Source organism: Urocitellus parryii, chromosome X (assembly GCF_045843805.1).
Source record: "Urocitellus parryii isolate mUroPar1 chromosome X, mUroPar1.hap1, whole genome shotgun sequence".
Taxonomy (NCBI): Eukaryota; Metazoa; Chordata; class Mammalia; order Rodentia; family Sciuridae; genus Urocitellus; species Urocitellus parryii.
Genome location: NC_135547.1, coordinates 1,466,860 through 1,481,876, shown reverse-complemented (window position 1 = coordinate 1,481,876; position 15,017 = coordinate 1,466,860). Strand labels below are relative to the sequence as shown.

At 41.7% G+C, this 15,017-nt stretch overlaps 1 protein-coding gene across 2 annotated transcripts in view; it reads left to right on the top strand.

Moving 5' to 3' along the window:
* Positions 1 to 14,546, top strand: part of Tktl1 (transketolase like 1) — a 35,728-nt gene extending 21,182 nt beyond the window's left edge. For both annotated transcript variants that reach the window (XM_026412814.1, XM_026412813.1), the window contains exons 8-13: positions 5,163 to 5,319; positions 7,651 to 7,781; positions 10,767 to 10,850; positions 12,663 to 12,759; positions 12,887 to 13,006; positions 14,374 to 14,546. In XM_026412814.1, coding sequence (XP_026268599.1) covers positions 5,163 to 5,319; positions 7,651 to 7,781; positions 10,767 to 10,850; positions 12,663 to 12,759; positions 12,887 to 13,006; positions 14,374 to 14,546 — 762 coding nt within the window. The remainder of the gene's footprint in view (positions 1 to 5,162; positions 5,320 to 7,650; positions 7,782 to 10,766; positions 10,851 to 12,662; positions 12,760 to 12,886; positions 13,007 to 14,373) is intronic.
* The last annotated feature ends 471 nt before the right edge of the window (positions 14,547 to 15,017 follow it).

The following is a 15,017-nucleotide window of genomic DNA, read 5'->3' as shown; positions in this document are numbered from 1 at the left end:
TTTTTTGGCCTACTCATTCCTTTACAGTCATTCCCTGGCCCTATCAGTGCCAGAGTTCAAGCATCTCTGTTTAGTAAATAAAGTCATCACAATTGTAAGAATATGTATATTTGTTCATGGGTCTCATTAAGTTGTTTTCATTTTGAATGAAAAAAATATTGTCCTTAATTTTCTGTGTCAAACCTCCTGTCGAAAAGATTGTCCCTGCCTCATTGATTCCTTCAGCTAATCACTGTGCTCTGTGCCTAATGATACAAACTCACAGCTGGGAGAAAACAGAAAAGAGGAGGCCAGAGGTAGTATTTAGTACCATGATGTGGTTATGTTGAGAGTGAGGGTTGATCAGGGACAGCCTCTCGAGAGGTGACATTCAAGCTGGAACTCAGGTGACAAGGAATCAGTTGTATACAGATGCAAGGGATAACATTCCCAGCAGAGGGTCTGGCTAAATAGATGTGAGGCAGGCCAAAGTCTGAAATGCTTAAGGAATGGAGGGAAGGCCAGAGTGGCATTGTGAGCATAGAAGGAAATTGTCTCAGATTTGGTCTTCAAGGACCAAATCATAGGGTATTGTCAGCCACTTTCAGCAACCCTGGTTTTCTTGCAGTTTTCTGGGAAGCCATAGGAAAGCTTAAGCAGAAAAGGGACAGGGTGTGTTTTTCAAGACTGTGCAACGTGATGGAGAGGTTGTTGGAGCTAAGGGTGGGGAAGAAACTGGAACATGGCTGTGTAATAGTTGTGGTCCTCATGAGAGAGAAGTGGACTCATGAGCCTTCCCTGACAGGAGATCAGCAGCATGCAAGAGGCCAGGAGTTCCTAGGAGAGAGTGGTGTCACCTCTTGAGATGGACAAGACTGGGTGAGGAGGGGATAGGAGCTCTCTTTGGGCCCTAGAGGTGGGGGCAGAAAGTGGTATCTTCAGACATGTTTGCTCTGTAGTCACTGAATGCACTTTCTTTTTTTATTGTTTTTTTTAAATAAATGACAGTGCAATGCATTACAATTCATATTACACATACAGAGCACAATTTTTCATACCTCTGGTTGTATATGAAGTATGTTTACACCAATTCGTGTCTTCATACATGTACTTTGGATAATAATGATCATCACATTCCACCATCATTAATAATCCCATGCCCCCTCCCTTCCCCTCCCACTCCTCTGCCCTATGTAGAGTTCATCTATTGCTCCTATGCTCCCCCTCCCTACCCCACTATGAGTCAGTCTCTTTATATCAGAGAAAACACGGAGCATTTTTGGGGGGATTGGCTAACTTCACTTAGCATTATCTTCTCCAACTCCATCCATTTACCTGCAAATGCCATGATTTTATTCTCTTTTATTGCTGAGTAATATTCTATTGTATATATATATGGCACATTTGCTTTATCCATTCATCTACTGAAGGGCATCTAGGTTGGCTCCTCAGTTTAGCTATTGGGAATTATGCTGCTATAAACGTTGATGTGGCTGTGACCCTGTGGTATGCTGTTTTAAGTCCTTTGGGTATTATGTCAAATGGTAGTTCCATTCCCAGTTTTCCAAGGAATTTTTATACTGCTTTCCAGATTGGCTGCACCGATTTGCAGTCCCACCAGCAGTGTGTGAATGTGCCTTTTTCTCCACATCTTCACCTACACTTATTGTTGTTTGTCTCCATAATAGCTGCCATTCTGACAGGAGTGAGATGATATCTTAAAGTAGCTTTGATTTGCATTTCTCTAATTGCTAGAGATGATGAACACTTTTTCATATATTTGCTGATTGATTGTGTATCATCTTCTGAGAAGTGTCTGTTCAGGTCCTTGGTCCATTTATTGATTCGGTTATTTGTTATTTTGGTGCTTAGCTTTTTGAGTTCTTTATATACTCTAGAGATTAGAGCTCTATCTGATGTGTGAGGGGTAAAAAATTTGCTCCCAAGATGTAGGCTCTCTATTCACCTCATAGATTGTTTCTTTTGCTGAGAAGAAACTATTGAGTTTGAATCCATCCCATTTATTGATTCTTGGTTTTAATTCTTGTGCTATTACAAGTCTTATTAAGGAAGTTGAGGCCTAGTCCCACATGATGGAGATTAGGGCCTACTTTTTCTTCTGTTAGACACAGAGTCTCTGGTTTAATTCCTAGGTCCTTGATCCACTTTGAGTTTTGTGCATGGTGAGAGATAGGGGTTTAATTTCAATTTGTTGCATACGGATTTCCAGTTTTCCCAGCACCATTTGTTGAGGAGGCTATCTTTTCTCCAGTGCATGTTTTTGGCACCTTTGTCTAATATAAGATAATTTTAATTTTGTAGGTTAGTCTCTGTCCTCTATTCTATACCACTGGTCTATCCGTCTGGTTTGGTGCCAATACACTGAATGCATTTTTCTAAGCTACATATCCCTCTGTCAAGTTTTAAAGTTAATATCTGATATTTTTTGGTACCAGGAATCAGTCCCAGGGATGCTTAACCACTGAATCACATACCCAGCCTTTTTATATTTTATTTTGATACAGGGCCTCACTCTTTTATATAGGGCCTCAATAAATTGCTGAGGGTGGCTTTGAACCTGTGATCCTCCTGCTGCAGCCTTCCAAGTCACTGGGATTACAAGTGTGCCCACCCTGAATTTTTTTTAATATTTATTTTTTAGTTTTAGGTGGACACAATACCTTTATTTTATTTTTTATGTGGTGCTGAGGATTTAACCCAGTGTCTCATGCATGCTAGGTGAGCACTCTTACCACTGAGCCACAACCCCAGCCACCTGAATTTTTTTTCTTTTGAGATGGGGTTTCACTAAGTTCACAGGCTAGCCTTGAATTCCCCGGGCTCAAGTGATTCTCCTGCCACCGTCTCCCAACTAGATGGGTCTACAGGCATAACACAACTGTGTCTGGCCTAACATCTGAATTTTTAAAAATATTTTTTTAGTTGTAGTTGGACACAATACCTTTATTTTATTTATTTATTTGTATATGGTGCTGAGGATCCAACCCAGAACCTTGTACATGCTAGGCAAGTGTTCTGCTGCTAAGCCACAACCCCAGCCCTAACATCTGAATTTTTAATCATAAATTAAATAGTTGGAAATTATATAATTGTCTGTTTATTAAAATTTGTGATATTTCAGTAGTCAAGTTATCCAGTTAAAGGTTACTCCAAGATATTTTTCTTTAGAAATTAAATCACTTTTTCTACTTGAATTTTTATTTGCATTACTTTCCCCCAGTATCTTTATTCCTAAAAGCCTTTTATTTTTTAAAATATTTTTTTAGTTGTAGATGGACACAATATCTGTATTTATTTATTTATTTATTTATTTTTACGTGGTGCTGGGGATTGAACCCAGAGCCTCACACATGCGAGGCAGGCACTCTACCATTGAGCTACAACCCCAGCCCAAAAGCCTTTTATTGATTGTCTTGTTCTCTGGAACAAAAATACAGATTGATAGCTTTTTAAAATTTTTCTTTTATGAATAGGCCTCTAAGCATTGAATTTTTTTCTTCTGGATTGAGTTAGGGTTGTTACTATTTGTTAATATACCAGTGGATAAATATAATTGAGTAAGACTTAGAAGAAATTCTATTAACTTTTTTTCATTTTAATCATGTGAGTGCTAAGAACCCTTATTCACATAAACAAATTTGATTAGGAATGTCATTCAGTTCCTTCTCCATTACAAACCAAAAAAAGTCACATAATGAGCTTTCATTTAAAGTTGTTTGTAGCCAGGCCCAGTGATACACAACTGTAATCCCAACTACTTGGAAAACTGAGACAGGAATGTCACCAGTCCAGTTCCAGGCCAATCTGGATAAGATAGTGAGACCCTGTCTCAAAAAAGTTGTTTGTAAAAATTATTTGTATAGTTGATAGTTCCATTGCGAACTCATTCTGTTTTGTTAAAAAGAATTGAAAACCACTTGACTTGTGAAAGGATTTGTCATCTGATTATTTACATTCTTTGCTTTATTAGTGCCAGCATAATTATTTCCAAGTATCCTCTTTAATTCAGTTGGAGGTTTAATACTCCAAGTGTTGCTCTCTATAAGATTGAAGTGGGTGAGAACATGCCTTTGGGGGGTTAGGTTGTTGGTAGGTGATTTTTAGAGAGACAATATAAAAGGAGCCACCAGCTGTTTCTCTAGCAGATGAATGTAACCCAATTGCTACACAGTCAAAGATCTTGCTTGCCTGCCTTTGAAACCAGCTACAGTGACACCCACCTTGGTAAGTCCTTATTTACTCCTGGAGATATTTGTATTCCAATTTGAAGTCTACTGGGATACATGAGCCTGGAGTTGCAGAGACAGTAAGGAATAAATTAGGGGTTGTTAAAATGTGCATAACAGAGTAACAAGAGGTGCACAATCCAACGAAGCAGCAGGACTGGTCCCATTACAACCTCACGGAAACCTCCAGCAGAACATGCTTTGAGAAAAGAAGGGTGACTTCTTGAGCCAAATGCTTCTGAGAGGCCAAGTGAGATGCCAGCTGAGGTCAGGAGACCACTCACATTTGGCAGCCTCAAGGTCACTTATGGGGCTGGCAACCTAGATGAAGTAGGCTATGGAGAAAATGGGAGATGAGACGGTGGGGACAATAACAATAGATGACTTTCTATGAAGTTTTCTGTGAAGTACATAGATGTGGGACAGTCTCTGGAGGGAGGATAAGGCAGAATAGGAGAGTGGCAATGGAAGGTACTGGCGGGTATTGACTGGCAATAAGATGATACAAGAGAAAAGGAAAAATGGATTGAATGGCATGGGGGGATCGTTGTGTACTTGGAGACACCATGTTGGAGACACTTGAGAATGCAAGAGAAGAAAGGGATCTAGGATAACCAGTAGGCAGGCCCTTCTCAAGGAGAGGTAGGACCATGACACTGGGTGAGCCAGGTGGGAAGGGATGGGGCAGATGTGAAACACTTCATCTCTTCATTTCTCATTCCTCAGAAGGTATCAAGATAAGAGTCCCATAAGAGCATGAAAGGCAGGGAATGAGGGTACAAAAGGTTTGAGAAAGAAGAGAACAGAAAAGAAACATGCTAGGACTGCAGCACAGTCTTAAATATCCAGAATAGGAGTTATCATAGGGACTTTGCTATCTAAATTAGGTGGGAAAAGGGTCCAGGGATGTTCTAATTCATGTTCTCTGTGTTGCAGGTGAGCGTGGCACTGGGCTGTGCCACCCGTGGTCGGACCATTGCTTTTGCTAGCACTTTTGCTGCCTTTTTGACCCGAGCATTTGATCAGATCCGCATGGGAGCCATCGCTCAAATCAACATCAACCTTATTGGTTCTCACTGTGGGGTATCCGTTGGTATGAGTTCTGAATGCCATTATTTTGATAGCTTTCTTCTTCCTTTTCAGAGAAACCTTAGCACATGATTGCTTAAATCTTGCATTCTTTTATGGTTCCCTGAAGTTTGACTCTTCGGGACTTGTTATTTGTTTGGTTTGGTTTGGGTTTTGGTGCTGAGGATTGAACCCAGGAATACTTTACTGCTGAGCTACATCCCTAGCCCTTTTTATTTTTTATTTTGAGACAGGTCTCACTGCATTGTTCAGGCTGACCTCTAATTTGTGATCCTTCTGCCTTAGCCTCCGGAGTTACTAGGATAACAGGCATTTGCCACCAGGCCCAACTCAGGACTTCTTTTTTAAAAACTCTATTGTGCAGGCTGGGGTTTTGGCTCAGTGGTAGAGCGCTTGCCTCACATGTGTGAAGCCCTGGATTCGATCCCCAGCACCACATAAAAATAAGTAAATTAAATAAAGGTATCCTGTCCATCCTCAACTAAAAAAATATTAAGGGGCTGGGGATGTGGCTCAAGCGGTAGCATGCTCGCCTGGCATGCGTGCGGCCCGGGTTCGATCCTCAGCACCACATACAAACAAAGATGTTGTGTCCGCCAAGAACTAAAAAAAATAAATATTAAAATTCTCTCTCTCTCTCTCTCTCTCTCTCTCTCTCTCTGTCTCTCAAAAAAAATTTAAAGCTCTATTGTGCTTTAAATGCTTCGAATAGTTAGGTAAACTTTGAGGCGAATCTCTTGGTGTTACTGTAAAATGCTCATTCTCAGTCATTGAGAAATAAGTATCCTGAGGCCTCTTGGATGTCTTACTGCATATAAATAAGGACAACACAGAGTCCCAGAATTCTTTTCTGCACTTTGCCTGGTCACCATCTTTACTGGGATGAGAAATGTGGGCAGAGGAAAGAGAAGAAGATTCTGTCTGGATACCACTCAGATGGAAGTGGGGCTGAGATCACCAAAGTACCTTTGTGCTTTGGGCAGTGGGAGCCCTTAAGGAATAAAAGGCAGGGAAATAGACTGACGGAAATCATTTCTGGAGCAATAACCTTCCATGGAGGAACAGAAGGACACAACAGGAAGTAGGGAAGCCCACAAGAGGGTTGAAATAGGGTGGGAGTTAGCAGTAGGGTGGAAAACCAAGGGTGAACCTGAGAGAGCCTGGAGAAAAAAGAAAACGTTCCCAACAGATGGAAGGGTCTGCAGCTGTATGAAAATCTGAAAGCAAGTCTCACTTGGGAGAGGGCAGGGAGTCATGTTCATGAATGGTGGAAATGATGGAAAGATGATTCACCTGACCTGCTTGGTGGGACAGGTCATCTAGGCAGATTTAATGCTTACATTTGCTGCTATAATGCTGAAGAAGCACACTGGGGAGCCATCTAAGTAACTCCCTAGGTTAGTTAGATTGGATTAAGAAGGCTCTGGATAGAGCTAGGAGTCACAGCTGGGCAGGTGGTTGCAGGTGCAGATACTTGTACAGGGAGGGAGCAGAGAACCAAAGCTCCTGAGGCACAGCAGCATTGAAAGGTAGGCAGGGCTAGAGGCCTGGAAGAGATTCCCAGAGTCTTTTCCCAGGCTTGGGTTCTGTGTAAGTTTGAAAATCAAATCAGCTACAGGGAGAAGTGGCTCTTAAGTCCAACCCAGAGAGGATCTGGACTTCTGGGGGTAGGCCATTGTCCCAGGCAAGGCAGTGTGCACAGTGGTGTCCTCTTCCTTGCTGGGAAGAGATAGACTGAAACTTCATACATTGCAGTTTCTCTTTCAACAGAATTTCTGACCAGGAACTGTTTCCAAATACATTCTAAGGCACACTAAGTTGTAATAGCACCCCGAGGTGTCCCCAAAGGTGTGTGACGTTCGACTACTTGGAAAGCCTAGAGAAATGTGTCAGATACTCCAATCCACAAAACCCAGTGTCTTAAGGGGGAGAAGGTAGAAGAGCCGAGAAGGAGGGGCAAAACGTGAGGGGACCTTCCTAAGTAGAATAGGAATGATTAGAGCCTCAGGCCACCAAGACTCAGGGAAGAGAGCATCATGTCAACTTAGACAGTATTAGTATCAAGTAACAGACATCAGTCATTCTGAAAGATCAATTGGGAGTCTAACCCAACTTGATTCATCTAGATCTCAAGGGAGATAGACATGTGAAAGCTCAGTATAAATTATAATGAGTTACAGCGATATCAAAGTTGGACCATTTTGGTGGGCTCTGCAATTGTTTGGGGCACCCTGTGGCAATGAGAATTGTTCCTTCTCAAGAGCAGGTAAGCAGGCAGAGGGTAGCTTATTGGAGGTGTTGTGCTCATATTTTTGTTGGGCTATGGTTTTCTCAGGTGAAGATGGCCCCTCCCAGATGGCCCTGGAAGATCTGGCCATGTTCCGAGCAGTTCCCAACTGCACTATTTTTTATCCAAGTGATGCTGTCTCCACGGAACATGCTATTTATTTAGCAGCCAATACCAAGGTATGTTTAATGGGATACTGGTTGAGACAGAAAATGCTCTAAGGGGTTGGGGATATAACTTATTTGGTAGAGTGCTTGCTTCACATGCACCAAGCCCAGGGTTCAATCCCCAGCACCAGGAAAAAAAAAAGCTCTGCTCCAAGTTTGGTATTGATGGGATTTTCCCCCTTTTTCGTGTCTCTGAGGGGCAACCTCTACTCTCATTTCCACCACAGCCTTGTTTTGCCTCTTGTGAACTTTCTAGAAATGGAATCAGATAACAAGTATGAAATCATAAAACAATCTCCAAGATATAGTAAATAGGGGCTGAGGATGTAGCTCAGTGGTGATAGTATTATTTTTTAAGTATGATCTTTACAGCAACAGGTAATTATGTGCACAGACACACTGGCATTATAACAGATTCAAACCATATGAAAGGGGCTGGGGTTGTGGCTTAGTGGTAGAGCACTTGTCTGGCACATGTGAGGCACTGGGTTTGATCCTCAATACCACATAAAAATAAATAAAGAACTTTAAAAAAATTATATGAAAGGATGCCAAACAGAGCTTGTCTGCCTATCCGAGTCAGGGCTAAGGGCAAGAAATGGGAAGCGCTTTGGGTATTCTAAATGGGTAAGAGGTTTAACAAAGCATGCTTATGAAATCATAGGAGTGGGATCCAGGTGGCGTCCCAAACTGTGGAGTATTCACCCACCAGTGTAGCTGCCACTCTGAGGCCACTGCTAGGCCTATGGGACTTAGATATACCCAAGCTGGGTGCAGTGGTGCACATCTGTAGTTCCATTATAGTTTTACTCAAGACCTGGAGTGGGAGGATCCCTTGAGTTTGAGACCAGCCTAGGAAATGGCAAGACCCTGACTCAAAACAACAAAAACAAGGCACACCCAGTTGCCTCAGCCAGGGATAAAGAAGCCACTGCTTCTGCCACCACTGCCCTCTTAAAATCTAGAAAACTAGAGAGTGGACAATAGGTACTAGTGCAGACAAACCCCAGGATGCCCAGCTCTGGCTCACTGTTGGAAACAGCTCAGAAAGCCACATATGCTCCCCTTGGGAGGTCTTGTACAATAACATTAGATGGTAGAGTTAAATTCCTGTCTAGACCCTAGTTGTAAGGGAGCTTAGGGAATATAAGTATTTTTCCAACCTGTCCATGATGTTTACCAGACACCCTCAGCACCTCTGGCCCTGTACCTCACCTATGCCTCTGCACAGGTAACATTGGCACACTCAGGACAGAGTGCATGAATTTCCTTTCTGAACATTCACAACACATATGCATAGACATTTCTATGATTTTTTGAAGTGGGCTCACATCATACATATTATTCTGGACTTACTTTTTTACTTGTTTTGGGTTGTGGAATTTTTATATTTTTTTGTTGTTGTTGTTTGTTTTTGGTTTTTGGTTTTCTTGGTGTTGAATGGAATCCAGGGCCTTGCACATGCTAGGCAAGTGCGCTACCACTGAGCTACATCCTCAGCCCCTATTTACTATATCTTGGAGATTGTTTTATGATTTCATACTTGTTATCTGATTCCATTTCTACAAAGTTCACAAGAGGCAAAACAAGGCTGTGGTGGAAATGAGAGTAGAGGTTGCCCCTCAGGATGAGGGGAATGACTGGAAGGAGACATGAAAGAACTCTGAGCTGATGGACATGTTGGGTGCTAGTTACATGGTGTGTGCCCTTTGCCAAGGTTCAAGGGGGCTACACTTAGCATTTGTGCATTTTTCCTCTAGCTAGGTTATATCTCAAGACACACAAAATAAAGCTGCTTTATAACATGAATGAACGAAAGCAATGTTTTTTTTAATATTTATTTTTTAGTTTTAGGTGGACACAACATCTTTATCTTCTTTTATGTGGTGCTGAGGATTGAACCCAGTGCCTCATGCATGCCAGACGAGCGCTACCACTTGAGCCACATCCCAACAAAAGCAATGTTTTACTTTCCCCAACCCGTGTGGGCAGCTGAACTTAAAGTCGCTCATGTAAATTTCCAGGGACACCAAATAAAACACAGACACACACTTTACCTTTAAACAAGCTTCAGGACAGCTTCTCCGCTCGCGGCCTCAAGTTCCCCAACTGGGAGAGAAAGTCACCAGGGGCTGGCGAGAGAGAGCAAGCACGTTCGGAAGTGGGCTTTTATTGGGGGACCCTTAGTCTTAGAAAGTTCTATCCAAAAAAGGCAAGAAGGGGCAGGGTTACAAGGGATAGGTGAGTGTAATTCAACCCAAGGGGTGACACCTACATCTGAAGACATGCCTTCGACTTCCTGAGCTGGGACAATGCCCAAGTTATCACAAAATGTAGTAATCGGTTGGAGCCTCTTGCTTCAGAATGGAAGGCATGGGTCATTCAGAGTGGCTCCCCACAATGTTTCCTGGCTGATGTTTTAGTTTGTAATGCATCATTTATATATTAATGTAAGTTATCAAATACTTTAACTAGACATTTGAGGTTTTATTATGTTCCTAAATGTTTATGTATGCAAGTTGATAGTAAAACTCTATCTACGCATTTTATTGGGAAAAGGTGAGTCATTTTACATTCATACGTTTAAGGTCTTTCTAACAATGAAGTATTACAAGCTATATTGTGGCAAAACTTAATTTTTAACATTGCATTCTGGGCTTTCTAGTCAACATGAATTAGTGCCTCTGTCCTGAGTTTATGTTCGGTGGAGACAGAACAAGTCAATGAGAATTTGGGAAATCTTTTCTAAGTTAATAAAAGGGACAGTTTGGAAAGCTTGTCACTAAGGGCATCTGCCAGGGTCCCACTTGGGCTATTGCCTGGCCCAGTAGCACAATCCAGTTCACTGGTAGTTGTACATGTTTGTCCCTTGCTTCAAAATGTATGTGTTTGATTGTTAGTAGACACTCAGTCTTCCTCTTTCCCACTTCCTGATGGTTTATGGGAATTTATAGCTTGATTTTATAAATTATGTTTCTGGATTGCATTATGCCATAGGGAATGTGTTTCATTCGAACCAGCCGGCCAGAAACTGCGGTTCTTTATACCCCTCAAGAAACCTTTAAGATTGGACAGGCTAAGGTAAGGCTCAAGTTCTGCAGTGTTATCCAGTATCGTATTTATGTAAAGAGAACTGTTATAAACCTTGCCCTAGGCATCCTCACAAACAATAATTTTTTTATTTTTCTTTTGTTTTTAAAAAGTCAGTTGTAAAAAAAAAAAAAAAAAAAAAAGTCAGTTGTGACGGGGCTCAGGTTGTGACTCAGTGGTAGAGCACTCACCTAGCATGTGTGAGGCCCTGCGTTCGATCCTAAGCACCACATAAAAATAAATAAATAAAATGAAGGTATTATGTCCAACTACAACTGAAAAAAAATTTTTTAAAGTCACTCGTGACCTTTGCCTGATTTTCCTTAGGAAGGAGCCTTCTGACAGTTTAGTTTGACCTACACTTTTCTCTTTTCCAAATGTAGTCTTTTTGTTGAACTCTTACAACTCAAAGGCACTTGAGTTTGTTGACTGTAATTTATCACAGCCTCAAATTAAACAAAATCAAGAAAAACCAGTCCAAATGAGTAATATATATCTGCTAGGTTCAGATTTTATAGATCTAAGGCCAGGTTTGAAAAAAAAAAATGAACCATTTTGCTGGGGGAGATTCTTTGACCCTGTGGTTTATTTTGTGCATGGAATATAGCTTTATCTGTAGGCCTCATGATTAAAGCTTGACATTACTGGGCACTTTGCATAAAATCCTTGGGAAACTCAGATTATCAGCCCTTATTGTAGATGAGGATCAGAGAAAGTAAGCACCTTGCCCAAGGCTTCACAGGTCCTGAGCACTAGACCAGGATTCAGGCCCAAGCGTGAGCTCAGCCTCTCTGGGCCTCTCCACCAAATTGTCCACTTCCTGCTGTACCTACCTATCCAAGCTGCATATGGGGAAAATTAGAAAAGACTGTGGAGAAAGTTTGTGACTCTACTTACTACCTACAGAGTATTATGGGCATTTTGGCATGTTTCCTTCCTGCTTTCTTCCTAGGCATATGTATATATTTTACACAATTGAGATCATACTTTAGTAGAATACACAATTTTAAATGCCATTGCTCTCTCTCCTTTTTTTCCATTTAGAGATACTGGGGATTGGACTCGGGCAGTCACCCACTGAACCACATCCCCAGCCCTATTTTGTATTTTATTTAGAGACATGGTCTCACTGAGTTGCTTAGGGCCTTGCCATTGCTGAGGCTGGCTTTGAACTCATGATCCTCCTGCCTCAGCCTCTTGAGCCACTGGGATTATAGGCGTACACCACTGCACCCAGCTGAAGGATCTTTCTTATATCTCTTTTGTCTTTTTTTTTCCTAAAATTTTCTTGGTCCTGAGAAAAAGAAATAAATTTTCTAATAGTGAAGGATGAAACTTTAAAGTGTGTATGTATATGGTAACATGCATGGGCATGGGTAATTAAATGGTTGGGTTTTGCAAAGTGGACATAGATGTGTATGTACATATGTATATAGTGGTTTGGGCTAGGGGTACTGGTGATCAAACCCAGGGCCTGTACATGCTAGGCATTAAAGAATCATTTTATTTATGCATTATATAAGAACTTAATAATTTGTATTGTAAGTCAAGAGAAGACAAATTTGCAAAAAAAAAAAAGAGTATGTCAGGATTTTAAATGCATCTGATTCAGCCTTTTTTCTAGTGAATTATTAAGGAGTGAAATTATTAGCATTGGGGAATAGCAGTGTAGCAGAGTGCCCTCTGATTTGAGATGTGCTTTATTATTTATTTATTTATTTATTACATGACAATAGTGGAATGCATTGCATTCATAATTAGATGTAGTAACCACAGTACTTTGTTTTGTTGGTGCTATACCAGGTTGTCCGCCAAAGTGTCAATGACAAAGTCACGGTTATTGGAGCTGGAATTACTCTGCATGAAGCCTTAGTGGCTGCTGATGATCTCTCTAAACAAGGTCAGTTGGTTGTTTCTGAACATTGAAGTTCATCCTTGGAAGAGGCAGGACTCTGCCTACCTCATGTGCCTGCATATTCTGTGTTCTAAGTCTGCTTCTTACATCAAGCTGGTATTACTTTCTTCAGATATTTTTATCCGTGTCATTGATCTGTTTACCATTAAACCCCTGGATGTTGCCACCATCATTTCCAATGCAAGAGCCACAGGCGGCCGGATTATCACAGTGGAGGATCACTACCCAGAAGGTGTGTGCAGGCATCATGAATGTGTTTGAAAGTTTATTTTGGCAATAAGTGTTTTTTGTTTCCTTGATTGGAGATGTCCCATGCTCTTGGGCATCAGTACCCATCTACTACTCACCCAAAGATAACACTTTTTTTTTATAGTTCTGGGATTGAACCCAAGGCCTCACACATACTGGACATGCATTCTATCTCTGAGCCATATCCCTAGTTCACAAAATACCTTTATTATTGTTCTTTGCAAGTGTATTAATGTAGGGATCTTCTCACCCAGCCCATAATGCACTTGTGTGTCCCCAGCACACTGTCCAGTCACCAAGGTGGGTTGTTGGCAACACAGAGGAGTGGCTGACTCAGTACTGAACAGGGAGCAGTCACAGAAAGCTTTATTTATAGTTTCTTTTGAGTTTTGAATGATTAGTAGTTTACTTGCCATCTCCCAAAATAGTACCTTTCAAAGAATAAAGCAAATGCAGGAAAAGAGCATGTGGTAGGGAGGGAGAGAGGGCTGAGTGACACTTGGACTTGAGAAGGTTAACCCACATGATGTGATCTGATGAGGAGCTTCATATGTTCTCATGATGGCTCCCAGGACCACATCCTGATGGATGATTTTCTGGAAGCACTCCCTGCATGTGGCACCCAGTTGCCCTCCTGGTTGAGGTTTATCACAGGAGAAGGGCATGTGGTGGGTTCCACTAGTATAGGAACCTTGGTTGAAGACTGGAGAAGTCTACCTCACTCCCTGCCATGAGACAGAGAAAAACACTTCTCATGTGTGCTATATCGGCACAGGTATGCCTCTTAGAGACTCAGAGCCCTGAATTTCTATTGAGGGCTGCTCACATTGACACCCTCTGCCAGGCACATAACAAATTTCCAATTCCTGGCAGAAAAGTGGGTGCTTGCTTAGTCCATGTTGTTCTTACAAATAGTCCAGACAGAGGGACCACTGCTATCAGCAGAGAAATCATCCCAGCAGTGCAAGCTGCTTGCACCAGCTGAGGACCAATCTTGCAAGCTAATAGCCTCAGACCTGCTTGTCTGCACAATGAACCTGCACAGTTCATTGGTTCATCTTAGTGGTTTTGACATCCTTCACAGTTTTGAGAATCTGCTCCATAGTCCCTCCCACATCCATGGAGCCTAAGTTGAGAGTAGACCCTGGTATATGTGGGGGTGGGAGCAAACTGGAGTCTTGGAATTTAAGATGAGAACTCCTTAGGCCAGTTGGAGAAGACTATGTGATTCAGTGACTAGGGAAAATATTTCTCCATGGGAGCCAGCAAGTTCAAAGGTCTGTATATTTTGTAGCTTTAAGGCTCACTAGCTACCTCCAGAAAAGTTCCTAATATCTCTTGCTTCCCCAGGTGGCATTGGGGAAGCTGTCTCTGCAGCTGTCTCCATGGAGCCTGACATCCTGGTTCATCAGCTGGCAGTGATGGGAGTGCCTCGGAGCGGGAGACCCAGCGAGCTGCTGGATACATTTGGAATCAGTGCCAGACACATCATTGTGGCTGTGAAATGCATGTTGATGAACTAAAATAGCTGTTGATTCTGTCTTAGAAGACTGGACTCTGTACCTTATATTTAGGCTTGTTCTAAAACCATTGTTGAAACTCTTGACCTTTGCTCTCCTTAAAGCCACCTAACACCTTTCTTCTTTCCTAATTCACAAATCCCAGTTAACTACTTTCCTTTTAAACAATGAGTATATATACACATGTGCTCCTTTTTGAATCATTAAAGTGGATTATAAATTTTAAGTGAAAAGAAATAGCAACCATCTGATATTAAGTTTCCTACACATTAATAGGTGAGGATCACTGTAGAAGTGACAGTTTCTTAAATGTATTTCCCTCATAAGAGAACAAAATGTGCATTGAATTGTAGACCACAGTAGCCCTGGTTTCATATACTGCCGTTCCCAGTTTGAGATTCCATGTGCTGCCTTCTTACCTGCAGTTTCCTGGGTAATATGTGACTTCAGCTGCACCAGAGTTTCCTCTGTTGT